The 27,738-nt window shown below is 47.5% G+C and overlaps 1 protein-coding gene across 3 annotated transcripts in view; it reads left to right on the forward strand.

The window, feature by feature from the left end:
- Nucleotides 1-27,738, forward strand: part of SF3B1 (splicing factor 3b subunit 1) — a 283,573-nt gene that overhangs the window by 43,915 nt on the left and 211,920 nt on the right. The window contains exons 1-4 of one of the 3 annotated variants that reach the window (XM_063934088.1): nt 19,269-19,300; nt 21,431-21,486; nt 21,765-21,844; nt 21,965-22,147. In XM_063934088.1, the coding sequence (XP_063790158.1) occupies nt 21,465-21,486; nt 21,765-21,844; nt 21,965-22,147 (285 nt within the window). In that variant the 5' untranslated portion in view covers nt 19,269-19,300; nt 21,431-21,464. Of the gene's footprint in view, nt 1-19,185; nt 19,301-21,430; nt 21,487-21,764; nt 21,845-21,964; nt 22,148-27,738 lie in introns of those variants that run through there. The other 2 variants (XM_063934089.1, XM_063934087.1) reach the window with 2 other exon arrangements.

Raw genomic sequence — 27,738 nt, forward strand, 5'->3', positions numbered from 1 at the left:
CTGCCAGTAACTACAGTCACCTCTCTGAAGGAACCGACGGATAGATGTGTGGAGGGCTGTTTAAAAGCGATTTATACCCTAACAGGGGCTGTGCATAGGCCAACAATTGCAGCGACTTGGGCTGTTGAGGCGTGGGCTCAGGAAGTCAAGGTGGATCGGTCTGTCGACGCGTCTGAGCATGCTCGACAATGTCTCTCACATATTGCCACGGCTTCTCTGTACCTTTAAGGAGGCGGCCTCCGATGCCGGCGTGCTCGCGGCCAAGGATGCTACTACGTCCGACTTGACCAGACGTATTCTTTGGTTGAGATCCTGGTCGGTGGATTTGGATTCCAAGAAAACCCTGGAGGTGCTTCCTTTCAAAGGAGACATTCTCTTTGGAGAAGACCTAAATAAGATTGTGGCTGATCTGGCTACTGCTAAAACAGCTTGCCTACCTAGTATGGCTCCTTCAACACAGAAGGCCCAAAGTACTTTCCTTCTACCCTTTCGTACTCCAGGTAAAGCAAAAGGTCAGGCGTACCCAAAGCAAGCACGTGCTTCCAGACCAAACAAGCCCAGACCAAAGCGTGCCTGGGCTGCCTGTCAGCCAGCTTCCAAAACAGTCAAGCCTGCCGCATGACGGGGCGGGCCTCCCTTTGGGGGATACCAGGGTGGGTGGGGGGCCGACTACTAGATTTTGCCCAGGAATGGTTCAAGACCACTTCAGATGCCTGGGTGAGGGAAGTCGTCGCTCGAGGTTATGCCATACCCTTCAAGAATCGTCCCCCGCAGCGGTTTTGCCTGACAAATGTGCCTCTGGATCCGGCAAAAGCAAGCACGTTGCACTCAGTGGTACATTCCCTCCTGGTCACAGGAGTGGTGGTACAGGTGCCTCTGGCTCAGGAAGGCAAGGGGTACTATTCACCGCTGTTTCTAGTACCGAAACCGAACGGGTCCTCGCGGCCCATTCTCAATTTGAAGTCCTTGAACAAGCATGTGCGAGTCTCCAAGTTTCGTATGGAAACTCTGCGCTCTATTATTCTGTCCATGGAGCCTGGGGACTATATGGTCTCCCTGGACATACAGGATGCATACCTGCATATTCCTATTGATTCTTAATAGACTAGAGCAAAAAATTGATTCTTAATAGACAAGAGCAGTGGTGGTCAACGCGTGGCTCTTGAGCCACATGCGGCTCTTTCTTTATTCAAATGTGGCTCCCAGCACTCAGTCGCGTGACCAAAAGAGATCTGTAAACCACTGCACTCCAGCCAGACATGCAGCAGCATTACGTAGACTGAGAACTGAGGGAGCTAAATACACATGGGGGAGCTGGCTGGAATGACACAGGCGGGTGCTGGCTGGAGTGACACATGGGGGATCTGAAGTGTATTATGTGAATCTGGCTTTTCAAAATATATTATGCGGATCTGGCTTTTTCAATTATTTGATGTAGAAGTGGCTTTCTCTGACGTCCTAGTGGATGCTGGGGACTCCGTAAGGACCATGGGGAATAGCGGCTCCGCAGGAGTCTGGGCACAAAAGTAAAGCTTTAGGACTACCTGGTGTGCACTGGCTCCTCCCCCTATGACCCTCCTCCAAGCCTCAGTTAGATTTTTGTGCCCGAACGAGAAGGGTGCACACTAGGTGGCTCTCCTGAGCTGCTTAGTGAAAAGTTTAGTTTTAGGTTTTTTATTTTCAGTGAGACCTGCTGGCAACAGGCTCACTGCATCGAGGGACTAAGGGGAGAAGAAGCGAACTCACCTGTGTGCAGAGTGGATTGGGCTTCTTAGGCTACTGGACATTAGCTCCAGAGGGACGATCACAGGCCTAGCCATGGATGGGTCCCAGAGCCGCGCCGCCGGCCCCCTTACAGAGCCAGAAGACAGAAGAGGTCCGGAAAATCGGCGGCAGAAGACGTCCTGTCTTCAACAAGGTAGCGCACAGCACTGCAGCTGTGCGCCATTGCTCTCAGCACACTTCACACTCCGGTCACTGAGGGTGCAGGGCGCTGGGGGGGGGGCGCCCTGAGACGCAATAAAAACACCTTGGATGGCAAAAAATGCATCACATATAGCTCCTGGGCTATATGGATGAATTTAACCCCTGCCAGAATACACAGAAAAACGGGAGATAAGGCCGCCGAGAAGGGGGCGGAGCCTATCTCCTCAGCACACTGGCGCCATTTTCCCTCACAGCTCCGTTGGAGGGAAGCTCCCTGGCTCTCCCCTGCAGTCACAGCAGCTATAAGGGGAAAAACACTTATATAAGGTTATCCCTGTGTGTATGTATGTATGTATGTATGTATGTATGTATGTATATATATATATATATATATATATATATATATATATATATATATATGTATATATATGTATATATATGTGTATATATATATGTATATATATATATGTATATATATATATATATATATATATATATATATATATATATATATATATATATATATATATATATATATATATATATAGCGCTCTGGTGTGTGCTGGCAAACTCTCCCTCTGTCTCCCCAAAGGGCTAGTGGGGTCCTGTCCTCTATCAGAGCATTCCCTGTGTGTGTGCTGTGTGTCGGTACGTTTGTGTCGACATGTATGAGGAGGAAAATGATGTGGAGACGGAGCAAATTGCCTGTAATAGTGATGTCACCCCCTAGGGGGTCGACACCTGAGTGGATGAACTGTTGGAAGGAATTACGTGACAGTGTCAGCTCTGTATAAAAGACAGTGGTTGACATGAGACAGCCGGCTACTCAGCTTGTGCCTGTCCAGACGTCTCATAGGCCGTCAGGGGCTCTAAAGCGCCCGTTACCTCAGATGGCAGATACAGACGCCGACACGGATACTGACTCCAGTGTCGACGGTGAAGAGACAAATGTGACTTCCAGTAGGGCCACACGTTACATGATTGAGGCAATGAAAAATGTTTTACACATTTCTGATAATACGAGTACCACCAAAAAGGGGTATTATGTTCGGTGAGGAATAACTACCTGTAGTTTTCCTGAATCTGAGAAATTAAATGAGGTGTGTGATGATGCGTGGGTTTCCCCCGATAACAACTGATAATTTCTAAAATGTTATTGGCATTATATCCTTTCCCGCCAGAGGTTAGGGTGCGTTGGGAAACACCCCCTAGGGTGGGTAAAGCGCTCACACGCTTGTAAGAACAAGGGCTCTACCCTCTCCTGAGATGGCCGCCCTTAAGGATCCTGCTGATAGAAAGCAGGAGGGTATCCTAAAATGTATTTACACACATACTGGTGTTATACTGCGACCAGCAATCGCCTCAGCCTGGATGTGCAGTGCTGGGTTGGCGTGTTCGGATTCCCTGACTGAAAATATTGATACCCTAGATAGGGACAGTATATTATTGCCTATAGAGCATTTAAAAGATGCATTTCTATATATGCGTGATGCACAGCGGAATATTTGCCGACTGGCATCAAGTGTAAGTGCGTTGTCCATTTCTGCCAGAAGAGGGTTATGGACACGACAGTGGTCAGGTGATGCGGATTCCAAACGGCATTTGGAAGTATTGCCTTATAAAGCGGAGGAGTTATTTGGGGTCGGTCTTTCAGACCTGGTGGCCACGGCAACAGCTGGGAAATCCACGTTTGTACCCCAGGTCGCCTCTTAACATAAGAAGACGCCGTATTATCAGGCGCAGTCCTTTCGTTCCCAGACGGGCAAGCGGGCAAAAGGTTCCTCATTTCTGCCCCATGACAGAGGGAGAGGAAAAAGGCTGCAGAAATCAGCCAGTTCCCAGGAACAGAAGCCCTCTCCCGCCTCTGCCAAGCCCTCAGCATGACGCTGGGGCTTTACAAGCAGACTCAGGCATGGTGGGGGCCCGTCTCAATGAATTTCAGCGCGCAGTGGGCTCACTCGCAAGTAGACCCCTGGATCCTTCAGGTGATATCTCAGGGGTACAAATTGGAATTCGAGACGTCTCCCCCTCGCCGTTTTCCTAAAGTCGGCTTTACCGACGTCTCCCTCTGACAGGGAGACAGTTTTGGAAGCCATTCACAAGCTGTATTCCCAGCAGGTGATAATCAAGGTACCCCTCCTGCAACAGGGAACGGGGTATTATTCCACACTGTTGTGGTACCGAAGCCGGACGGCTCGGTGAGACCGATTTTAAATCTAAAATCTTTGAACACTTACATACGGAGGTTCAAATTCAAGATGGAGTCACTCAGAGCAGTGATTGCGAACCTGGAAGAAGGGGACTACATGATGTCTCGGGACATCAAGGATGCTTACCTTCATGTCCCAATTTACCCTTCTCACCAAGGGTACCTCAGGTTTGTGGTACAGAACTGTCACTATCAGTTTCTGACGCTGCCGTTTGGATGGTCCACGGCACCCCGGGTCTTTACCAAGGTAACGGCCGAAATGATGATACTCCTTCGAAGGAAGGGAGTTTTAGTTATCCCTTACTTGGACGATCTCCTGATAAGGGTAAGATCCAGAGAACAGTTGGAGGTCGGTGTAGCACTATCTCAGGTAGTGTTGCGGCAGCACGGTTGGATTCTCAATATTCGAAAATCGCAGCTGGTTCCGACGACTCGTCTTCTGTTCCTAGGGATGATCCTGGACACAGTCCAGAAAAAGGTGTTTCTCCCGGAGGAGAAAGCCAGGGAGTTATCCGAGCTAGTCAGGAACCTCCTAAAACCGAGCCAGGTCTCAGTGCATCAATGCACAAGGGTTCTGGGAAAAATGGTGGCTTCCTACGAAGCAATCCCATTGGGCAGATTTCACGCAAGAACTTTCCAGTGGGACCTGCTGGACAAATGGTCCGGGTCGCATCTTCAGATGCATCAACGGATAACCCGGTCACCAAGGACAAGGGTGTCCCTCCTGTGGTGGTTGCAGAGTGCTCATCTTCTAGAGGGCCGCAGATTCGGCATTCAGGACTTGGTCCTGGTGACCACGGATGCCAGCCTGCGAGGCTGGGGAGCAGTCACACAGGGAAGTAATTTCCAGGGCTTATGGTCAAGCCTGGAGACATCACTTCACATAAATATCCTGAAGCTAAGGGCCAATTACAATGCTCTAAGCTTAGCAAGACCTCTGCTTCAAGGTCAGCCGGTGTTGATCCAGTCGGACAACATCACGGCAGTCACCCACGTAAACAGACAGGGTGGCACAAGAAGCAGGAGGGCAAGGCAGAAGCTGCAAGGATTCTTCGCTGGGCGGAAAATCATGTGATAGCACTGTCAGCAGTGTTCATTCCGGGAGTGGACAACTGGGAAGCAGACTTCCTCAGCAGGCACGACCTCCACCCGGGAGAGTGGGGACTTCATCCAGAAGTCTTCCAGCTGATTATAAATAGTTGGGAAAGGCCGCAGGTGGACATGATGGCGTCCCGCCTCAACAAAAAGCTAAAAAGATATTGCGCCAGGTCAAGGGACCCTCAGGCGATAGCTGTGGACGCTCTAGTGACACCGTGGGTGTACCAGTCGGTTTATGTGTTCCCTCCTCTTCCTCTCATACCAAAGGTACTGAGGATAATAAGAAAGAGAGGAGTAAGAACTATACTCATCGTTCCGGATTGGCCAAGAAGGACTTGGTACCCGGAACTACAAGAAATGATCTCAGAGGACCCTTGGCCTCTGCCTCTCAGACAGGACCTGCTACAGCAGGGGCCCTGTCTGTTCCAAGACTTACCGCGGCTGCGTTTGACGGCATGGCGGTTGAACGCCGGATCCTGATGGAAAAGGGCATTCCGGATGAAGTTATTCCTACCCTGATAAAGGCTAGGAAGGACGTGACCGCAATGCATTATCACCGTATATGGCGAAAATATGTTGCTTGGTGAGGCCAGGACGGCCCCTACAGAGGAATTCCAGCTGGGTCGATTCCTGTACTTCCTACAGTCAGGAGTGTCTATGGGCCTAAAATTAGGGTCCATAAGGGTCCAGATTTCGGTCCTATCCATTTTCTTTCAAAAAGAACTGGCTTTACTGCCTGAGGTTCAGACGTTTAAGGGAGTGCTGCATATTCAGCCCCCTTTTGTGCCACCAGTGGCACCTTGGGATCTTAACGTTGTGTTGGATTTCCTGAAATCCCATTGGTTTGAGCCACTTAAGACCGTGGAACTAAAGTATCTCACGTGGAAAGTGGTCATGCTGTTGGCCTTAGCTTCGGCTAGGCGTGTGTCAGAATTGGCGGCTTTGTCATGTAAAAGCCCCTATCTGATCTTCCATATGGACAGGGCAGAATTGCGGACTCGTCCCCAATTTCTCCCAAAGGTGGTATCATCGTTTCATTTGAACCAACCTATTGTGGTGCCTGCGGCTACTCGGGACTTGGAGGACTCCCAAGTTGCTGGACGTAGTCAGGGCTTTGAAAATATGTTTCCAGAACGGCTGGAGTCAGGAATACTGACTCGCTCTTTATCCTGCATGCACCCAACAAGCTGGGTGCTCCTGCTTCAAAGCAAACTATTGCTCGCTGGATCTGTAGCACGATTCAGCTGGCTCATTCTGCGGCTGGATTGCCGCATCCAAAATCAGTAAAAGCCCATTCCACAAGGAAGGTGGGCTCTTCTTGGGCGGCTGCCCGAGGGGTCTCGGCTTTACAGCTTTGCCGAGCGGCTACTTGGTCGGGTTCAAACACCTTTGCAAAATTCTACAAGTTTGATACCCTGGCTGAGGAGGACCTTGTGTTTGCTCATTCGGTGCTGCAGAGTCATCCGCACTCTCCCGCCCGTTTGGGAGCTTTGGTATAATCCCCATGGTCCTTACGGAGTTCCCAGCATCCACTAGGATGTCAGAGAAAATAAGAATTTACTCACCGGTAATTCTATTTCTTGTAGTCCGTAGTGGATGCTGGGCGCCCGTCCCAAGTGCGGACTTTCTGCAATACGTATATATAGTTATTGCTTAAATAAGGGTTATTGTTATGAGCCATCCGTTGAGTGAGGCTCAGTTGTTGTTCATACTGTTAACTGGGTAAGGTTATCACAAGTTGTACGGTGTGATTGGTGTGGCTGGTATGAGTTTTACCCTGGATTCCAAAAATCCTTTCCTTGTAATGTCAGCTCTTCCGGGCACAGTTTCCCTAACTGAGGTCTGGAGGAGTGGCATAGAGGGAGGAGCCAGTGCACACCAGATATAGTACCTAAGCTTTTCTTTAGAGTGCCCAGTCTTCTGCGGAGCCCGTCTATTCCCCATGGTCCTTACGGAGTTCCCAGCATCCACTACGGACTACGAGAAATAGAATTACCGGTTAGTAAATTCTTATTTTTTAACCTCCCGTTCCGACTGCTGCAGGAGTGTTTTTAAGCTGTTTGTTTATTGTTCCTGCATACACACCTTATAGTATCATTGTGGCGATCAGTCGATATCAGGTAATCTGCCTGATAAATGTATAGTAGCTTTAAAATTTAAGAGTACTGAACTCCTGATCCATTGAAGAACGTAAACACTGGGCTAGAAATAGCTTTGTGTGTATGAGGAACATACTGATTGGATAATAGCGCAAAAGATTGGAGGGTGTGCCTGATCTACCAAGTAATCGTAAAAGTGGGTACCAGGCTTAATAGAGGGGAAAAGTAATTTCTGACTTTTTTAAATTGCCACTTGTCTTAAATATAATTTGACTTCAATCCAAGAATGCATTTTCTTGTTTCTCTTTTTAAAGTACAAAGCTTTTTCCAGTCCACAGTTGGCAAAACACTCTGAGTCGTGGGTTTTCTAACTCATCAGTGGGTTTAGGGGTATATGCAATTAGCGGCAAATTATCGGCCGTTTTTCAACTCGACACAATTCGACAGGTTAATTTCGGCAAGTGGGTGCCGAAATTGACCATATGCAATAAAAAACAGATTCGACAGTCCCGCGGCCGAAAAACGGCCAATTTGACGGATTTTGATCCGGTTTTTTAAAAACGTGAAAAAACAGGAAAAACCCGAAAAAAAATGGCGTGGGGTCCCCCCTCCAAAGCATAACCAGCCTCGGGCTTTTCGAGCTGGTCCTGGTTCTAAAAATCCGGGGAAAAAATTGACAGGGATCCCCCGTATTTTTAAAACCAGCACCGGGCTCTGCGCCTGGTGCTGGTGCAAAAAGTACGGGGGACAAAAAGAGTAGGGGTACCCCGTATTTTATACACCAGCATCGGGCTCCACTAGCTGGACAGATAATGCCACAGCCGGGGGTCACTTTTATACAGTGCCCTGCGGCCGTGGCATTAAATATCCAACTAGTCACCCCAGGCCGGGGTACCCTGGGGGAGTGGGGACCCCTTCAATCAAGGGGTCCCCCCCCCAGCCACCCAAGGGCCAGGGGTGAAGCCCGAGGCTGTCGTCCCCCATCCAAGGGCTGCGGATGGGAGGCTGATAGCCTTGAGAAATGTGAAAGAATATTGTTTTCCCCAGTAGTACTACAAGTCCCAGCAAGCCTCCCCCGCAAGCTGGTACTTGGAGAACCACAAGTACCAGCATGCGGGAGAAAAACGGGCCCGCTGGTACCTGTAGTTCTACTGGAAAAAAAATATCCAAATAAAAACAGGAGACACACACCTTGATAGTAAAACTTTATTACACAACTGCCGACACACACATACTTACCTATGTTGACCCGCCGACTGCCACAGTCTCCGACTATCCGGGGTACCTGTGAAAAAAATTAGACTCACCTGATCCAGTGTCCGGGAGATAATCCACGTACTTGGTAAAAAAAGAAAACGCATACCCGACCATGCCGGACTGAAAGGGGTCCCATGTTGACACATGGGACCCCTTTCCCCGAATGTGCCGGGACCCCACGTGACTCTTGTCACTGAGGTCCCTTCAGCCAATCAGGAAGCGCTACTTCCGTGGCGCTCACCTGATTGGCTGTGCGCGTCTGAGGTCAGACAGCGCATCGCACAGCTCCCTCCATTACTTTCAATGGTGGGAACTTTGCCGTCAGCGGTGGGGTTGCCCATGGTCAGCCGCTGACCGCGGGTGACCTCACCGCTGACGCAAAGTTCCCACCATTGAGTATAATGGAGAGGCTTTGCGAGGCACTGTCTGACAGCTCAGACGTCCAGGCAATCAGCAGAGTGCCAGGACGTTGCGCTCGCTGATTGGCTGAAGGGACCTCGGTGACAGCAGTCACGTGGTGTCCCGGCATTTGGGGAAAGGGGTCTGATGTGTAAACATGGGACCCCTTTCAGTCCGTGGTTCGGGTAAATGCGGTTTGTTTTTTTGCCAAGTACGTGGATTTATATCTGGACACTGGATTGAGGTGAGTATAATTTGATTCACAGGTACCCCGGATCGTTGGATCAGGAGACGTGGCAGTCGGCGGGTCAACATAGGTAAGTATGTGTGTGTCGGCAGGTGTGTAATAAAGTTTTACTCTCAAGGTGTGTGTCTCCTGTTTTTATTTGGGTATTTTTTTTCCAGTAGTACTACAGGTACCAGCGGGCCCGGTTTTCCTCCGCATGCTGGTACTTGTGGTTCTCCAAGTACCAGCTTGCGGGGGAGGCTTGCTGGGACTTGTAGTACTACAGGAAAAAACAATATTCTTTACATTTTCTCAAGGCTATCAGCCTCCCATCCGCAGCCCTTGGATGGGGGGGGACAGCCTCGGGCTTCACCCCTGGCCCTTGGGTGGCTGGGGGGAGGACCCCTTGATTGAAGGGGTCCCCACTCCCCCAGGGTACCCCGGCCAGGGGTGACTAGTTGGATATTTAATGCCACGGCTGCAGGGCGCTGTATAAAAGTGACCCCCGGCTGTGGCATTATCTGTCCAGCTAGTGGAGCCCGATGCTGGTGTATAAAATACGGGGGGCCCCTACTCTTTTTGTCCCCCGTATTTTTTGCACCAGCACCAGGCGCAGAGCCTGGTGCTGGTTTTAAAAATACGGGGGATCCCCTGTCATTTTTCCCCCGGATTTTTAGAACCAGGATCTGCTCGAAGAGCCAGAGGCTGGTTATGCTTTGGAGGGGGGACCCCACGCCATTTTTTACCTGAATTTCACCATTCCATCTAAAAAAAAATAAAAAAAATATATTTTCTCTATCGTCCTAGTGGATGCTGGGGTTCCTGAAAGGACCATGGGGAATAGCGGCTCCGCAGGAGACAGGGCACAAAAGTAAAGCTTTCCGATCAGGTGGTGTGCACTGGCTCCTCCCCCTATGACCCTCCTCCAAGCCAGTTAGATTTTTGTGCCCGGCCGAGAAGGGTGCAATCTAGGTGGCTCTCCTAAAGAGCTGCTTAGAAAAGTTTAGCTTAGGTTTTTTATTTTACAGTGAGTCCTGCTGGCAACAGGATCACTGCAACGAGGGACTTAGGGGAGAAGAAGTGAACTCACCTGCGTGCAGGATGGATTGGCTTCTTGGCTACTGGACATCAGCTCCAGAGGGACGATCACAGGTACAGCCTGGATGGTCACCGGAGCCTTGCCGCCGGCCCCCTTGCAGATGCTGAAGTAAGAAGAGGTCCAGAATCGGCGGCAGAAGACTCCTCAGTCTTCTAAAGGTAGCGCACAGCACTGCAGCTGTGCGCCATTTTCCTCTCAGCACACTTCACACGGCAGTCACTGAGGGTGCAGGGCGCTGGGAGGGGGGCGCCCTGGGAGGCAAATGAATACCTATTTTGGCTAAAAATACCTCACATATAGCCTCCGGAGGCTATATGGAGATATTTAACCCCTGCCAGAATCCGTTAAGAGCGGGAGACGAGGCCGCCGAAAAAGGGGCGGGGCCTATCTCCTCAGCACACAGCGCCATTTTCCCTCACAGAAAGGCTGGAGGGAAGGCTCCCAGGCTCTCCCCTGCACTGCACTACAGAAACAGGGTTAAAACAGAGAGGGGGGGCACTAATTTGGCGTTAGAAATATAAAAAAAAGATGCTATAAGGGAAAACACTTTTATATAAGGTTGTCCCTATATAATTATAGCGTTTTTGGTGTGTGCTGGCAAACTCTCCCTCTGTCTCTCCAAAGGGCTAGTGGGTCCTGTCCTCTATCAGAGCATTCCCTGTGTGTGTGCTGTGTGTCGGTACGTGTGTGTCGACATGTAGGAGGACGATGTTGGTGAGGAGGCGGAGCAATTGCCTGTAATGGTGATGTCACTCTCTAGGGAGTCGACACCGGAATGGATGGCTTATTTAGGGAATTACGTGATAATGTCAACACGCTGCAAGGTCGGTTGACGACATGAGACGGCCGACAAACGATTAGTACCGGTCCAGACGTCTCAAAAACACCGTCAGGGGTTTTAAAACGCCCGTTTACTTTAGTCGGTCGACACAGACACAGACAGGGACACTGAATCCAGTGTCGACGGTGAATAAACAAACGTATTCCTTATTAGGGCCACACGTTAAAGGCAATGAAGGAGGTGTTACATATTTCTGATACTACAAGTACCACAAAAGAGGGTATTATGTGGGAGGTGAAAAAACTACCATAGTTTTTCCTGAATCAGATAAATTAAATAAAGTGTGTGATGATGCGTGGGTTCCCCCCGATAGAAAATTATGGGCGGTATACCCTTTCCCGCCAGAAGTTAGGGCGCGTTGGGAAACACCCCTTAGGGTGGATAAGGCGCTCACATGCTTATCAAAACAAGTGGCGGTACCGTCTATAGATAGGGCCGTCCTCAAGGACCAGCTGACAGGAGGCTGGAAAATATCATAAAAAGTATATACACACATACTGGTGTTATACTGCGACCAGCGATCGCCTCAGCCTGGATGTGCAGAGCTGGGGTGGCTTGGTCGGATTCCCTGACTAAAAATATTGATACCCTTGACAGGGACAGTATTTTATTGACTATAGAGCATTTAAAGGATGCATTTCTATATATGCGAGATGCACAGAGGGATATTTGCACTCTGGCATCAAGAGTAAATGCGATGTCCATAACTGCCAGAAGATGTTATGGACACGACAGTGGTCAGGTGATGCAGATTCCAAACGGCACAAAGGTGTATTGCCGTATAAAGGAAGAGGAGTTATTTGGGGTCGGTCCATCGGACCTGGTGGCCACGGCAACTGCTGGAAAATCCACCGTTTTTACCCTAAGTCACATCTCTGCAGAAAAAGACACCGTCTTTTCAGCCTCAGTCCTTTCGTCCCTATAAGATCATATCTGCCCAGGGATAGAGGAAAGGGAAGAGGACTGCAGCAGGCAGCCCATTCCCAGGAACAGAAGCGTTCCACCGCTTCTGACAAGTTCTCAGCATGGCGCTGAGACCGTACAGGACCCCTGGATCCTACAAGTAGTATCCCAGGGGTACAGATTGGAATGTCGAGACGTTTCCCCTTCGCAGGCTCCTGAAGTCTGCTTTACCAAGGTCTCCCTCCGACAAGGAGGCAGTATGGGAAAAAATTCACAAGCTGTATTCCCAGCAGGTGATAATTAAATTACCCCTCCTACTACAAGAAAAGGGGTATTATTCCACACTATATTGTGGTACTGAAGCCAGAAGGCTAGGTGAGACTTATTCTAAAAAAAAAAAAAAAAAAATTTTTTGAACACTTACAAAGGTTCAAATCAAGATGGAGTCACTCAGAGCAGTGATAACGAACCAGGAAGAAGGGGACTATATAGTGTCCCGGGACATCAGGGATGCTTACCTCTATGTCCCAAATTTGCCCTTCTCACTAAGGGTACCTCAGGTTCGTGGTGCAGAACTGTCACTATCCGTTTCAGACGCTGCCGTTTGGATTGTCCACGGCACCCCGGGTCTTTACCAAGGTAATGGCCGAAATGATGATTCTTCTTCGAAGAAAAGGCGTCTTAATTATCCCTTACTTGGACGATCTCCTGATAAGGGCATAGTCCAGGGAACAGTTGGAGGTCGGAGTAGCACTATCTAGGATACTGCTACAACAGCACGGGTGGATTCTAAATATTCCAAAATCGCAGCTGATCCCGACGACACGTCTGCTGTGCCTAGGGATGATTCTGGACACAGTCCAGAAAAAGGTGTTTCTCCCGGAAGAGAAAGCCAGGGAGTTATCCGAGCTAGTCAGGAACCTCCTAAAAACAGTGCATCATTGCACAAGGGTCCTGGTAAAAATGGTGGCTTCCTACGAAGCAATTCCATTCGGCAGATTTCACGCAAGAACTTTTCAGTGGGATCTGCTGGACAAATGGTCCGGATCGCATCTTCAGATGCATCAGCGGATAACCCTATATCCAAGGACAAGGGTGTCTCTCCTGTGGTGGTTATAGAGTGCTCATCTTCTAGAGGGCCGCAGATTCGGCATTCAGGATTGGATGCTGGTGACCACGGAGCCCAGCCCGAGAGGCTGGGGAGCAGTCACACAAGGAAAAAATTTCCAGGGAGTGTGATCAAGTCTGGAGACTTTTCTCCACATAAATATACTGGAGCTAAGGGTAAATTTATAATGCTCTAAGCTTAGCAAGACCTCTGCTTCAAGGTCAGCCGGTATTGATCCAGTGGGAAAAACATCACGGCAGTCGCCCACGTAAACAGACAGGGCGACACAAGAAGCAGGAGGGCAATGGCAAAAACTGCAAGGACTTTTCGCTGGGCGGAAAATCATGTGATAGCACTGTCAGCAGTGTTTCATCCCGGGAATGGAAACTGGGAAGCAGACTTCCTCAGCAGGCACGGCCTCCACCCGGGAGAGTGGAAACTTCATCGGAAAGTTTTTTCCACATGATTGTAAACCGTTGAGAAATACCAAAGGTGGACATGATGGCGTCCCGTCTGAACAAAAAACGGGACAGGTATTGCGTCAGGTCAAGAGACCCTCAGGCAATAGCTGTGGACGTTCTGGTAACACCGTGGGTGTACCAGTCGGTGTATGTGTTCCCTCCTCTGCTTCTCATACCTAAGGTGCTGAGAATTATAAGACGTAGAGGAGTAAGAACTATACTCATGGCTCCGGATTGGCCAAGAAGGACTTGGTACCCGGAACTTCAAGAGATGCTTACAGAGGTCTTATGGCCTCTGCCGCTAAGAAGGGACTTGCTTCAGCAAGTACCATGTCTGTTCCAAGACTTACCGCAGCTGCGTTTGTCGGCATGGCGGTGGAAAGCCGGATCCTAAGGGAAAAAGGCATTCCGGAAGAGGTCATTCCTACCCTGGTCAAAGCCAGAAAGGAGGTGACCGCACAACATTATCACCACATGTGGCGAAAATATGTTGCGTGGTGTGAGGCCAGGAAGGCCCCACAAAGAAATTTCAACTCGGTCGTTTCCTGCATTTCCTGCAAACAGGAGTGTCTATGGGCCTCAAATTGGGGTCCATTAAGGTTCAAATTTCGGCCCTGTCGATTTTCTTCCAGAAAGAATTGGCTTCAGTTCCTGAAGTCCAGAAGTTTGTCAAGGGAGTATTGCAGATACAAACCCCTTTTGTGCCTCCAGTGGCACTGTGGGATCTCAACGTAGTTCTGGGATTCCTCAAATCACATTGGTTTAAAACCAGTCAAATCTGTGGATTTGAAGCATCTCACATGAAAAGTGACCATGCTCTTGGCCCTGGCCTGGACCAGGCGAGTGTCAAATTGGTGGTTTTTTCTCAAAAAAGCCCATATCTGTTTGTCCATTCGGACAGGGCTGAGCTGCGGACTCGTCCCCAGTTCTCTCCCTAAGGTGGTGTCAGTGTTTCACCTGAACCAGCTTATTGTGGTGCCTTGCACCTACTAGGGACTTGGAGGACTCCAAGTTGCTAGATGTTGTCAGGGCCCTGAAAATATGTTCCAGGACGGCTGGAGTCAGGAAAACTGACTTGCTGTTATCCTGTATGCACCCAACAAACTGGGTGCTCTTGCTTCTAAGCAGACTATTGCTAGTTGGATGTGTAATACAATTCAGCTTGCACATTCTGTGGCAGGCCTGCCACAGCCAAAATATGTAAATGCCCATTCCACAAGGAAGGTGGGCTCATCTTGGGCGGCTGCCCGAGGGGTCTCGGCTTTACAACTTTGCCGAGCAGCTACTTGGTCAGGGGCAAACACGTTTGCTAAATTCTACAAATTTGATACCCTGGCTAAGGAGGACCTGGAGTTCTCTCATTCGGTGCTGCAGAGTCATCCGCACTCTCCCGCCCGTTTGGGAGCTTTGGTATAATCCCCATGGTCCTTTCAGGAACCCCAGCATCCACTAGGACGATAGAGAAAATAAGAATTTACTTACCGATAATTCTATTTCTCGGAGTCCGTAGTGGATGCTGGGCGCCCATCCCAAGTGCGGATTATCTGCAATACTTGTACATAGTTACAAAAATCGGGTTATTATTGTTGTGAGCCATCTTTTCAGAGGCTCCGCTGTTATCATACTGTTAACTGGGTTTAGATCACAAGTTGTACGGTGTGATTGGTGTGGCTGGTATGAGTCTTACCCGGGATTCAAAATTCCTCCCTTATTGTGTACGCTCGTCCGGGCACAGTATCTAACTGGCTTGGAGGAGGGTCATAGGGGGAGGAGCCAGTGCACACCACCTGATCGGAAAGCTTTACTTTTGTGCCCTGTCTCCTGCGGAGCCGCTATTCCCCATGGTCCTTTCAGGAACCCCAGCATCCACTACGGACTCCGAGAAATAGAATTATCGGTAAGTAAATTCTTATTATTTTTAAAAAATATATAAAAAATACTTGCGCTTCCAAAAAAGACAAACCAAGTACCTAATCCCTTCTAATATAAATAGATATGCTATTACCAATAAAAAAAACACCAAAAAAAAACATGTTTTAATTTTTTTTTATTAGTTTCACAAACCAAAGTGTGGCGGATTGAAAATGACGAATTTACTGTCTAAAAGCACTGTTGTCGAATTTCCAAACTTCAATTGAATATACTTTGGTCGAATTGCAGCACTTGTATTATTGCAGAAAAGTCGAATTTGACAAAAGTCGAATTTCAAAAAGTCGAATTTTGAAAGTCCGTTTTTTTGACGGAAAGTACTGAATTGCATTGACAATTTTTTTTTTGGGGGGAAAAGGTCCAGTTTTTCGCCAATTTCGGGAATTCGACCACAATTGCATATACCCCTTAGAGTTGCCATATAATATTATGGGGTATATGCAATTGCGGTCGAATTCGCGCCAATTTTCGCCGTTTTTTAATTCGACTCAATTCGACAGGTGAATCCCGGAAGGTGGCTTCCGGAATTCACCATATTCAATGAAAAACGGATTCGCCAGAGTCGCGGGCGAAAATCGACCGATTTGGCGGATTTTGTCGCGATTTTAAAAAACGGTAAAAAAACGTGAAAAACCCGAAAAAAAAATTGCGTGGGGTCCCCCCTCCAAAGCATAACCAGCCTCGGGCTCATCGAGCTGGTCCTGGTTCTAAAAATGCAGGGGAAAAATTGGCCAGGGATCCCCCGTATTTTTAAAACCAGCACCAGGCTCTGCGCCTGGTGCTGGTGCCAAAAATACGGGGGACAAAAAGAGTAGGGGTCCCCCGTATTTTTAACACCAGCATCGGGCTCCACTAGCTGGACAGATAATGCCACAGCCGGGGGTCACTTTTATGCCGTGCCCTGCGGCCGTGGCATTAAATATCCAACTAGTCACCCCTGGCCGGGGTACCCTGGGGGAGTGGGGACCCCTTCAATCAAGGGGTCCCCCCCCCAGCCACCCAAGGGCCAGGGGTGAAGCCCGAGGCTGTCCCCCCCCATCCAATGGGCTGCGGATGGGGGGGCTGATAGCCTTTTGTGATAATAAAAAGATATTGTTTTTTCCAGCAGTACTACAAGTCCCAGCAAGCCTCCCCCGCAAGCTGCTACTTGGAGAACCACAAGTACCAGCATGCGGGAGAAAAACGGGTCCGCTGGTACCTGTAGTACTACTGGGAAAAAAATACCCAAATAAAAACAGGACACACACACCTCGATAGTAAAACTTTATTACACACTACCGACACACACATACTTACCTATGTTGACACGCCGACTGCCACGGTCTCCGACGATCCGAGGGTACCTGTGAAAAAATTATACTCGCCTTCCAGCGTTCAGAGATAAATCCACGTCCAGAGAGTAAAATCCACGTACTTGTTTAAAAAAAAAAAAAACGCAAAAACCCGCTCCATACCGGACTAGAAAGGGGTCCAATGCTTTCACATCAGACCCCTTTCTCCCGAATGCCGGGACATCACGTGACTCCTGTCACTGACGTCCCTTCAGCCAATCAGGAAGCGCTACTTCCGTGGCGCTTACCTGATTGGCTGTGCGCTGTCTGTACTGTGACAGCGCATCGCAAAGCCGCTCCATTACTTTCAATGGTGGGAACTTTGCGGGTAGTGGTGGGGTCACCCGCCGGTCAGCCGCTGACCGGCGGGTGACCTCACCGCTAGCCGCTAAGTTCCCACCATTGAATATAATGGAGGGAGCTGTGCGATGCGCTGTCACAGTACAGACAGCGCTCAGCCAATCAGGTGAGCGCAACGAAGTTGCGCTTCCTGATTGGCTTAGAGACCTTTCTGTGACAGCTGTCACTGACAGGTCTCATTCGTGGAAAGGTGTCCCATGTGTCAGCATGGGACCCCTTTCAGTCCGTTATGGAGCGGGTATTTGCGTTTTTTTATTTTTAACAAGTACGTGGATTTATCTCTGGACCATGGCTGAGGTGAGTATATTGATCTTTTTTTTCAGGTATCCGTGGATTCTACATGGAGAAGAGGACCGATGTCGGCGTGTGAACATAGGTAAGTATGTGTGTGTCGGTAGTGTGTAATAAAGTTTTACTGTCGACGGTGTGTGTCCTGTTTTTATTTGGGTATTTTTTTCCCAGTAGTACTACAGGTACCAGCGGGCCCGTTTTTCTCCCGCATGCTGGTACTTGTGGTTCTCCAAGTACCAGCTTGAGGGGGAGGCTTGCTGGGACTTGTAGTAGTACTACTGGAAAAAACAATATCTTTTTATTATCACAAAAGGCTATCAGCCCCCCCATCCGCAGCCCATTGGATGGGGGGGGACAGCCTCGGGCTTCACCCCTGGCCCTTGGGTGGCTGGGGGGGGGGGACCCCTTGATTGAAGGGGTCCCCACTCCCCCAGGGTACCCCGGCCAGGGGTGACTAGTTGGATATTTGATGCCACGGCCGCAGGGCACGGCATAAAAGTGACCCCCGGCTGTGGCATTATCTGTCCAGCTAGTGGAGCCCGATGCTGGTGTTAAAAATACGGGGGACCCCTACTCTTTTTGTCCCCCGTATTTTTGGCACCAGCACCAGGCGCAGAGCCCGGTGCTGGTTTTAAAAATACGGGGGAACCCCTGTCAATTTTCCCCCCGCATTTTTAGAACCAGGACCAGCTCGAAGAGCCCGAGGCTGGTTATGCTTTGGAGGGGGGACCCCACGCCATTTTTTTTTATGATTTCACCGTTCCAGCATAAAAAAAAAACAACAATATTTTAAAAAATTTATAAATAATATTTGTGCCTCCAAAAAAAAAAAAAAAGTACCTAATCCCTTCTAATATAAATAGATCTGCTATTCCCCAAAAAAAAAACACAAAAAAAAACATGTTTAAAATTTTTTTATTTGTTTTCACCCTCCAAAGTGTGGCGGATTGAAAATGACGAATTTGCTGTCTAAAAGCACTGCTGTCGAATTTCCAAACTTGAATTGAATATGCTTTGGTCGAATTGCAGCACTTATATCATTGCAGAAAAGTCGAATTTGCAAAAATTCGAATTTCAAAAAGTCGAATTTTGAAAGTCCGTTTTTTGGTCGGAAAGCACTGAATTGCATAGCGATTTTTTTTTTTTGGTCGAAAATGACCCGAAATTCGACAATTTCGGGAATTCGACCGCAATTGCATATACCCCTATGTCTGGAATTCATTTACCTGCGGTAATTAACAGTATATAATTGATTCGCTGGGGGCTATTCAATTGGCCCTGATAGCCGGCATCTATCGGGACACGCAAAGTATAATTCCCGTTAAGCAGCCCTCAAAGCTGCGATAATACATGGATCCAGATACTTTTCCCCGATCCCATGTATTATCGTAGAAAAACAGGACATTTCTTTCCTGGGGAAAAAGGGGCTTTAATTGGATAGTCCAATAATGACAGTCAGGAGATAAAACGATTGGGGCTAATTGAATACCGGCCTAGGTGTTTACATTTAATAAAAATAACTACAGCTGCCCTCTGTTTCTGCACTACAATGTTCTGTTGTGCTACACAACATTTTGGTAATGATGCACGTGTCTATTCCTTTTATTTTATTTTATTTATTTTTTTTATTTTTATTTTTTCCCCCCAGTATGATCCATTTGCCGAACACAGGCCACAGAAGATTGCAGATCGGGAGGATGAATATAAAAAGCATAGACGTATGATGATTATTTCTCCAGAACGGCTTGATCCTTTTGCAGATGGTAATTGGCGTACACTTTTGTATTTTTGCTTTTTTTGTTATTCCTTCATGTAACAACTTTTTTTTTTTTTTTAGATTTTCATTTTTCCCCTTGCTATATAACTGTATCACTACAAACATATTTTTTATGTTTAATAAAGTTACAGCATCTTAATCTAAAATATAAGTAGAACAAATTAGACGTAAAACAATTTCAAATTAGAAGATTTCCTCTTTTAGCTTCTGAAACGATCCTGATTCTAGCACTGCCCACACTTGGACCGATTTTTATAAATATGAATGCCGTAATCATTTTTTAGACATTATTTCACATAACTATTTAAGATTGAGCTTGTATTATGGTCTTTTAGTTTGCCAGCATGTGGCAATACAATTGTTTTCAAGTGCCCGACAATAAAGTTGATGAGACATTGAAGGTCTTTTCAAATTAATTTAAGGTTTTTTTTTATCATATTGTCAGAATAAACTTTGTGTCTGTTATGGCACCTTTAGTGGTCTCTTATTGCTGCAGGGTATTTTAAGATGCTTACATATTTTAAAGGTAAGCAACCAATGGCTTTCTCCCGCTATTGTTGAATTACAAACCCATGCTATTGCTTTGTACTTAGACCATAGCCGGTGAACTACAAGTTGCCCAAGCCTGCTTTACTTCTATTATGACTGCAGGTTATTTTCTCTTTGCTTTATAACCTGCATGTAACAGGGATTGGTTTTGGTGTTTTTGTATAAGACTGTACATGATAAACAATGCTTGTCAGACTTCGCAAGCCCATACTAACTGTCCTTAATTTCTTTCCTACAGCAGTACTGCTAAATGCCAGTCCTGTCTGCATTCTTAAGGGTACAGTGCAACACATCCTGTGTAGCTAATGGTGAAAAAGTAATCCAAAGGAAGTCCTATCTTTTCTAGTGTCCGCTTGACACTGCAATTTGGGCATGGTCTCCAACATAGAAAATGTTTTTTATTTTTTTTCCAGTATGTGGATTAGTGAATAGCTCCACTGATTAACTCCCAAATTAGTGTACCTACATTTAAGTATCTTAGATATAAAGGTAAAGTTTTGGCTTTTTTTTTTTTCCCACAACCCAGAGTTTCCATGTCCAGTTTATATGCTGCAATAGCTACAGTTTGAGATTATTCAAATTGTTAACCACAAAAAATGTTGGTTTGCTATTAAAGGAGAACTAAAAGCCAAAAGTTTGATATAGATTTCATTGTTTCAATACTTAAGTTCACTTAATTATTTGATAGTACCCTTGTATTCTCCCCAGCTATTAAAAACAGTGTGTCTGATACACAGGATGGTCTGTATGATGCACGGTTTTCTGATAAACGGCTTCAATTGTACATATCAATTTTTCATGTCCTGTTTCTGTCATCCAGTTCAGCGCTCCGTTCCATTTTGGACAATACATATTTCACTTTAGATAAAAGGCCATGTTTGCTGCAGAGCATGCTACATTTTGCTTAATTTCTCGTGGTAACTTTCACTTAATATGAGATTGTTTGGGATGTAGTTGATTTGCCGGCAATCAGGATACCGTCATCGGAATCCTGACAGCTGGAATGCCGGCTAGCAGGGACTATTCTCACTGGTGGGTGCCCACAACACCCATAGAGCGGGAATAGAACCTGTGGCGAGCGCAGCAAGCCCACGAGGGGCTCCGTTGCACTTGTCTCCCTGCCGGCATTCTGCCGGCCGGGATCCCGGGGTTTGTATTCTCCCCTTCGTCATCCCGGCTCCCGGCATTACAGCCCCAACACGATTCTTCTAGGTCTTAACATATTTTAGCATTTAGAAATGCATAAACATTTTAATTAATTTTTTGGCTTTAGTTTTCTTTTAAAACCTTAGTCTAGCCTGTGCTTATTTTACTGCAAATGTCAAAGTTTACCCCAATTGGCACCAAATTTGTGGTGTTGGGTTCATTTCTGCAGTGTAATTCATTGCATTAATCCTATTTAACTATCACTTTGTAGTGTCTTAGCAAAGATTAGAAATCATTCCAAGCCTGAAAAATATTTAAGCCCTGAATAGGTATAGTATGTTTTGGTATTTAACCGTTCCCAGGTAATGTTTGAGTATACATTTTCCAAAGTGTTACTAATGGTAAAGAGATAATTTTCTAGGCTTCTATTCTGCTGCTTGAAGTCTGAACTGCTGATGGAGACAAAGGCGCTAAAGTGTACGTATTATGGAATAGAGACCACGGAATCCATCACTTCTGAAGACTCTACACTGCTTTAATGTTATGTTTATTTGCCTTTTAAAATTTGCTTCAACCTGTAGTTTGTGTTCAAACGGGTTACATCGTCAAAATGTAAGAATGTAACATTTAATTCTGATTATTTTTTAGTATTCTTAAATTAATTGTTTAGTATTTAGCTAGAAAGGGTTTAAAATAATGGATTTGAAATAGACATTTTAATTACTTTCTATTATTGTTACTGTTTATTTTTATAGGCGGCAAGACTCCAGACCCCAAAACAAATGCTCGCACATATACGGATGTTATGCGAGAGAAGCATTTAATAAAGGAACACGTAAGTTGACACATGTTGTATGTCTATCAGAGAAGCTCTTAAATGTTTTTTGTTGTTTGATACATTTTTCTACTGCACTGAAAGTATTTCCTTTTTTTTTTTGTTTTTTTGCTTGTACAGCGTGAAATCCATCAGCAGCTAGCAGAGAAAGCTAAATCTGGTGATTTAAAAGTGGTCAATGGATCGTCTGCTACAGCTACTTCCCAACCATCTTCAAAGCGCAAGAGACGATGGGATCAGACTGCGGACCAAACACCAGGGTCCACACCGAAAAAAATATCAAGCTGGGATCAAGCCGAGGTCGTTGTACTTTAACCATTTCCTAGTTTTGTGTTATTAGCTATAGAATGGAAAAATATTGCATAGTACAGGTTGAGTATCCCATATCCAAATATTCCGAAATACAGACTTTTTTGAGTAAGAGTGAGATAGTGAAACCTTTGTTTCTCTGACGTCCTAGTGGATGCTGGGAACTCCGTAAGGACCATGGGGAATTGACGGGCTCCGCAGGAGACTGGGCACTCAAAAAGAAAGATTAGGTACTATCTGGTGTGCACTGGCTCCTCCCTCTATGCCCCTTCTCCAGACCTCAGTTAGATTTCTGTGCCCGGCCGAGCTGGATGCACACTAGGGGCTCTCCTGAGCTCCTAGAAAGAAAGTATATGTTAGGTTTTTTATTTTACAGTGAGACCTGCTGGCAACAGGCTCACTGCAACGAGGGACTAAGGGGAGAAGAAGCGAACCTACCTGCTTGCAGCTAGCTTGGGCTTCTTAGGCTACTGGACACCATTAGCTCCAGAGGGATCGACCGCAGGACCCGTCCTTGGTGTTCGTTCCCGGAGCCGCGCCACCGTCCCCCTTACAGAGCCAGAAGCATGAAGATGGTCCGGAAAATCGGCGGCAGAAGACTTCAGTCTTCACCAAGGTAGCGCACAGCACTGCAGCTGTGCGCCATTGCTCCTCATACACACTTCACACTCCGGTCACTGAGGGTGCAGGGCGCTGGGGGGGGGGGGGCGCCCTGAGCAGCAATAAAAACACCTTGGCTGGCAAAATAATCACAATATATAGCCCCAGAGGCTATATATGTGATAATTACCCCTGCCAGAATCCATAAAAAAGCGGGAGAAAAGTCCGCGAAAAGGGGCGGAGCTATCTCCCTCGGCACACTGGCGCCATTTTCTCTTCATAGTGTAGCTGGAAGACAGCTCCCCAGGCTCTCCCCTGTAGTTTTCAGGCTCAAAGGGTTAAAAAGAGAGGGGGGGCACTAAATTTAGGTGCAATATTGTTTATACAAGCAGCTATTGGGGAAAATTCACTCAGTGATAGTGTTTATCCCTACATTATATAGCGCTCTGGTGTGTGCTGGCATACTCTCTCTCTGTCTCCTCAAAGGGCTGTGTGGGGTCCTGTCCTCAGTCAGAGCATTCCCTGTGTGTGTGCGGTGTGTCGGTACGGCTGTGTCGACATGTTGGATGAGGAGGCTTATGTGGAGGCGGAGCAGATGCCGATAAATGGTATGTCGCCCCCTGTGGGGCCGACACCAGAGTGGATGGATAGGTGGAAGGTATTAACCGACAGTGTCAACTCCTTACATAAAAGGCTGGATGACGTAACAGCTGTGGGACAGCCGGCTTCTCAGCCCGCGCCTGCCCAGGCGTCTCAAAGGCCATCAGGGGCTCAAAAAACGCCCGTTACCTCAGATGGTAGACACAGATGTCGACACGGAGTCTGACTCCAGTGTCGACGAGGTTGAGACATATACACAATCCACTAGGAACATCCGTTGCATGATCTCGGCAATAAAAATTGTGTTACATATTTCTGACATTAACCCAAGTACCACATAAAAGGGGTTTTATGTTTGGGGAGAAAAAGCAGCCGGTGTTTTGTTCCCCCATCAGATGAGTGAATGAAGTGTGTGAAGAAGCGTGGGTTCCCCCGATAAGAAACTGGTAATTTAAAAAAAATTACTGCTGGCGTACCCTTTCCCGCCAGAGGATAGGTCACGTTGGGAGATATCCCCTAGGGTGGATAAGACGCTCACACGTTTGTCATAAAAGGTGGCACTGCCATCTTAGGATACGGCCACTTTGAAGGAGCCTGCTGATAAAAAGCAGGAGGCTATCCTGAAGTCTGTATATACACACTCAGGTATTATACTGAGACCTGCAATTGCCTCAGCATGAATAGTGCTGCTGCAGCAGGGTCTGATACCCTGTCAGATAATATTAATACCCTAGACAGGGAGAATATGGTGCTAACATAGAGCATATTAAAGACGTAGTCTTATATATGAGGGATGCACAGAGGGATATTTGCCGGCTGGCGTCCAGAATTAATGCAAGGTCCATTCTGCCAGGAGGGTATTAGAGACCCGGCAGTGGACAGGTGATGTTGACTTTAAAAGGCACATGGAGATTATGCCTTATAAGGTTGAGGAATTGTTTGGGGATGGTCTCTGGGACCTTGTATCCACAGCAACAGCTGGGAAGAAAAATTTCTACCTCAGGTTTCCTCACACCCTAAGAAAGCACTGTATTATCGGGTACAGTCCTTTCGGCTTCAGAAAAGCAAGGGGGCCAAAGGTGCTTCCTTTCTGCACAAGGGAAGAAGGAAAAAGCTGCACAGACAGCCAGTTCCCAGGATCAAAAATCCTCCCCCGCTTCCTCTGAGTCCACAGCATGATGCTGGGGCTCCACAGACAGGTGCGGTGGGGGCGCGTCTCGGGAACTTCAGGGACCAGTGGGCTTGCCCACAGGTGAATCACTTGGTTCTGCAAGTAGTATCACAGGGATACAAGCTGGAGTTCGAGGCGACTCCCCCTCGCTGTTACCTCACATCAGCCTTGCCTGCTGCCCTCGGATATAGGGAGTTAGTACTGGCGGCAATTCACAAGCTGTACTTCCAGCAGGTGAAATCAAGGTACCCCTCCTTCAACAAGGCCGGGGTTACTATTCCAAAAATGTTGTGGTACCGAAACCAGACGGTTCGGTGAGACCCATTCTAAAATTGAAATCCTTGAACACTTATATACGAAGGTTCAAGTTCAAAATGGAATCGCTCAGGGCGATTATTGCAAGCCTGGAGAATTTCAGGGTATCACTGGACATCAAGGATGCTTACCTGCATGTCCCTATTTACCCTCCTCACCAGGAGTACCTCAAAATTGTGGTACAGAATTGTCATTACCAATTCCAGACGTTGCCGTTGGTCTGTCCCCGGCACCGAGGGTATTTACCAAGGTAATGGCCGAAAGAATTATCCAGTACTTGGACAATCTCCTTATAAAGGCGAGGTCCAGGGAGCAGTTGTTTGTCAGAGTAGCACTATCTCGGGAAGTGCTACAACAGCACGGCTGGATTCTGAATATTCCAAAGTCGCAGCTGGTTCCTACGACGCATCTACTGTTCCTGGGGGTGGTTCTGGACACACAACAGAAAAAAGTGTTTCTCCCGCAGGAGAAAGCCAAGGAGCTGTCATCTCTAGTCAGAGGCCTCCTGAAACCAAAACAGGTGTCGGTGCATCAATGCACGCGAGTCCTGGAAAAAATGGTAGCTTCCTGCGAAGCAGTTCCATTTTGCAGGTTCCATGCAAGAACTTTTCAGTGGGACCTCTTGGACGGGATCGCATCTTCAGATGCATTGGCTGATAACCCTGTCTCCAAGGACAAGGGTGTCTCTGCTGTGGTGGCTGCAGAGTGCTCATCTTCTAGAGGGCCGCAGATTCGGCATACAGGACTGGGTCCTGGTGATCACGGATGCCAGCCTTCGAGGCTGGGGGGCAGTCACACAGGGAAAATTTTTTCCAAGGACTTTGGTCAAGTCAGGAGTCGTCCCTATACATAAATATTCTGGAACTGAGGGCCATTTACAATGCCCTAAGTCAGGCAAGACCTCTGCTTCAAAACCAGCCGGTACTGATCCAATCAGAAAACATCACGGCAGTCGCCCATGTAAACCGACAGGGCGGCACAAGAAGCAGGATGGCGTGGCAGAAGCCACAAGGATTCTCCGATGGGCGGAAAATCACATCTTGGCACTGTCAGCAGTGTTCATTCCGGGAGTGGGCAACTGGGAAGCAGACTTCCTCAGCAGACACGACCTACACCCGGGAGAGTGGGGACTTCATCCAGAAGTCTTCAAACTGTTGGTAAACCGTTGGGAAAGGCCACAGGTGGACATGATGGCGTCCCGCCTCAACAAAAAGCTAAAGAGATATTGCGCCAGTTCAAGGGACCCTCAGGCGATAGCTGTGGACGCTCTAGTGACACCGTGGGTGTACCAGTCGGTTTATGTGTTCCCTCCTCTGCCTCTCATACCAAAGGTACTAAGAATAATAAGAAGGCGAGGAGTAAGAACGATACTCGTGGTTCCGGATTGGCCAAGAAGAGCTTGGTACCCAGAACTTCAAGAAATGATATCAGAGGACCCATGGCCTCTACCGCTCAGACAGGATCTGTTACAGCAGGGGCCCTGTCTGTTCCAAGACTTCCCGCGGCTGCGTTTGACGGCATGGCGGTTGAATTCCGGATCCTAAAGGAAAAGGGCATTCCGGAGGAAGTCATTCCTACGCTGATAAAAGCCAGGAAAGAAGTAACCGCAAACCATTATCACCGTATTTGGCGAAAATATGTTGCGTGGTGTGAGGCCAGGAAGGCCCCTACAGAGGAATTTCAGCTGGGTCGTTTTCTGCACTTTCTACAGTCGGGAGTGACTATGGGCCTAAAAATTGGGTTCCATTAAGGTCCAGATTTCGGCTCTGTCGATTTTCTTCCAGAAAGAACTGGCTTCACTGCCTGAAGTTCAGACATTTGTAAAGGGAGTGCTACATATTCAGCCCCTTTTGTGCCTCCTTTGGCACCTTGGGATCTCAACGTGGTGTTGAGTTTCCTGAAATCACATTGGTTTGAGCCACTTAAAACTGTGGATTTGAAATATCTCACGTGGAAAGTGGTCATGTTATTGGCCTTGGCTTCGGCCAGGCGTGTGTCAGAATTGGCGGCTTTGTCATGTAAAAGCCCTTATCTGATTTTCCATATGGATAGGGCAGAATTGAGGACTCGTCCCCAGTTTCTCCCTAAGGTGGTATCAGCTTTTCACTTGAACCAACCTATTGTAGTGCCTGCGGCTACTAGGGGCTTGGAAGATTCCAAGTTACTGGACGTAGTCAGGGCCTTGAAAATTTGTTTCCAGGACGGCTGGAGTCAGGAAAACTGACTCGCTTTTTATCCTGTAGGCACCCAACAAACTAGGTACTCCTGCTTCTGAGCAGACTATTGCTCGCTGGATTTGTAGCACAATTCAGCTGGCGCATTCTGCGGCTGGATTGCCGCATCCTAAATCAGTAAGAGCCCATTCCACAAGGAAAGTGGGCTCATCTTGGGTGGCTGCCCGAGGGGTCTCTGCTTTACAACTTTGCCGAGCTGCAACTTGGTCAGGGGCAAACGCGTTTGCTAAATTCTACAAATTTGATACCCTGGCTGAGGAGGACCTTGAGTTCTCTCATTCGGTGCTGCAGAGTCATCCGCACTCTCCCGCCCGTTTGGGAGCTTTGGTATAATCCCCATGGTCCTTACGGAGTTCCCAGCATCCACTAGGACGTCAGAGAAAATAAGATTTTACTCACCGGTAAATCTATTTCTCGTAGTCCGTAGTGGATGCTGGGCGCCCATCCCAAGTGCGGATTGTCTGCAATACTTGTATATAGTTATTGCTTAACTAAAGGGTTATTGTTGAGCCATCTGTTGAGAGGCTCAGTTATATTTCATACTGTTAACTGGGTATAGTATCACGAGTTATACGGTGTGATTGGTGTGGCTGGTATGAGTCTTACCCGGGATTCAAAATCCTTCCTTATTGTGTCAGCTCTTCCGGGCACAGTATCCTAACTGA

The sequence above is a fragment of the Pseudophryne corroboree genome, chromosome 7 (genome assembly GCF_028390025.1).
Source record: "Pseudophryne corroboree isolate aPseCor3 chromosome 7, aPseCor3.hap2, whole genome shotgun sequence".
NCBI lineage: Eukaryota > Metazoa > Chordata > Amphibia > Anura > Myobatrachidae > Pseudophryne > Pseudophryne corroboree.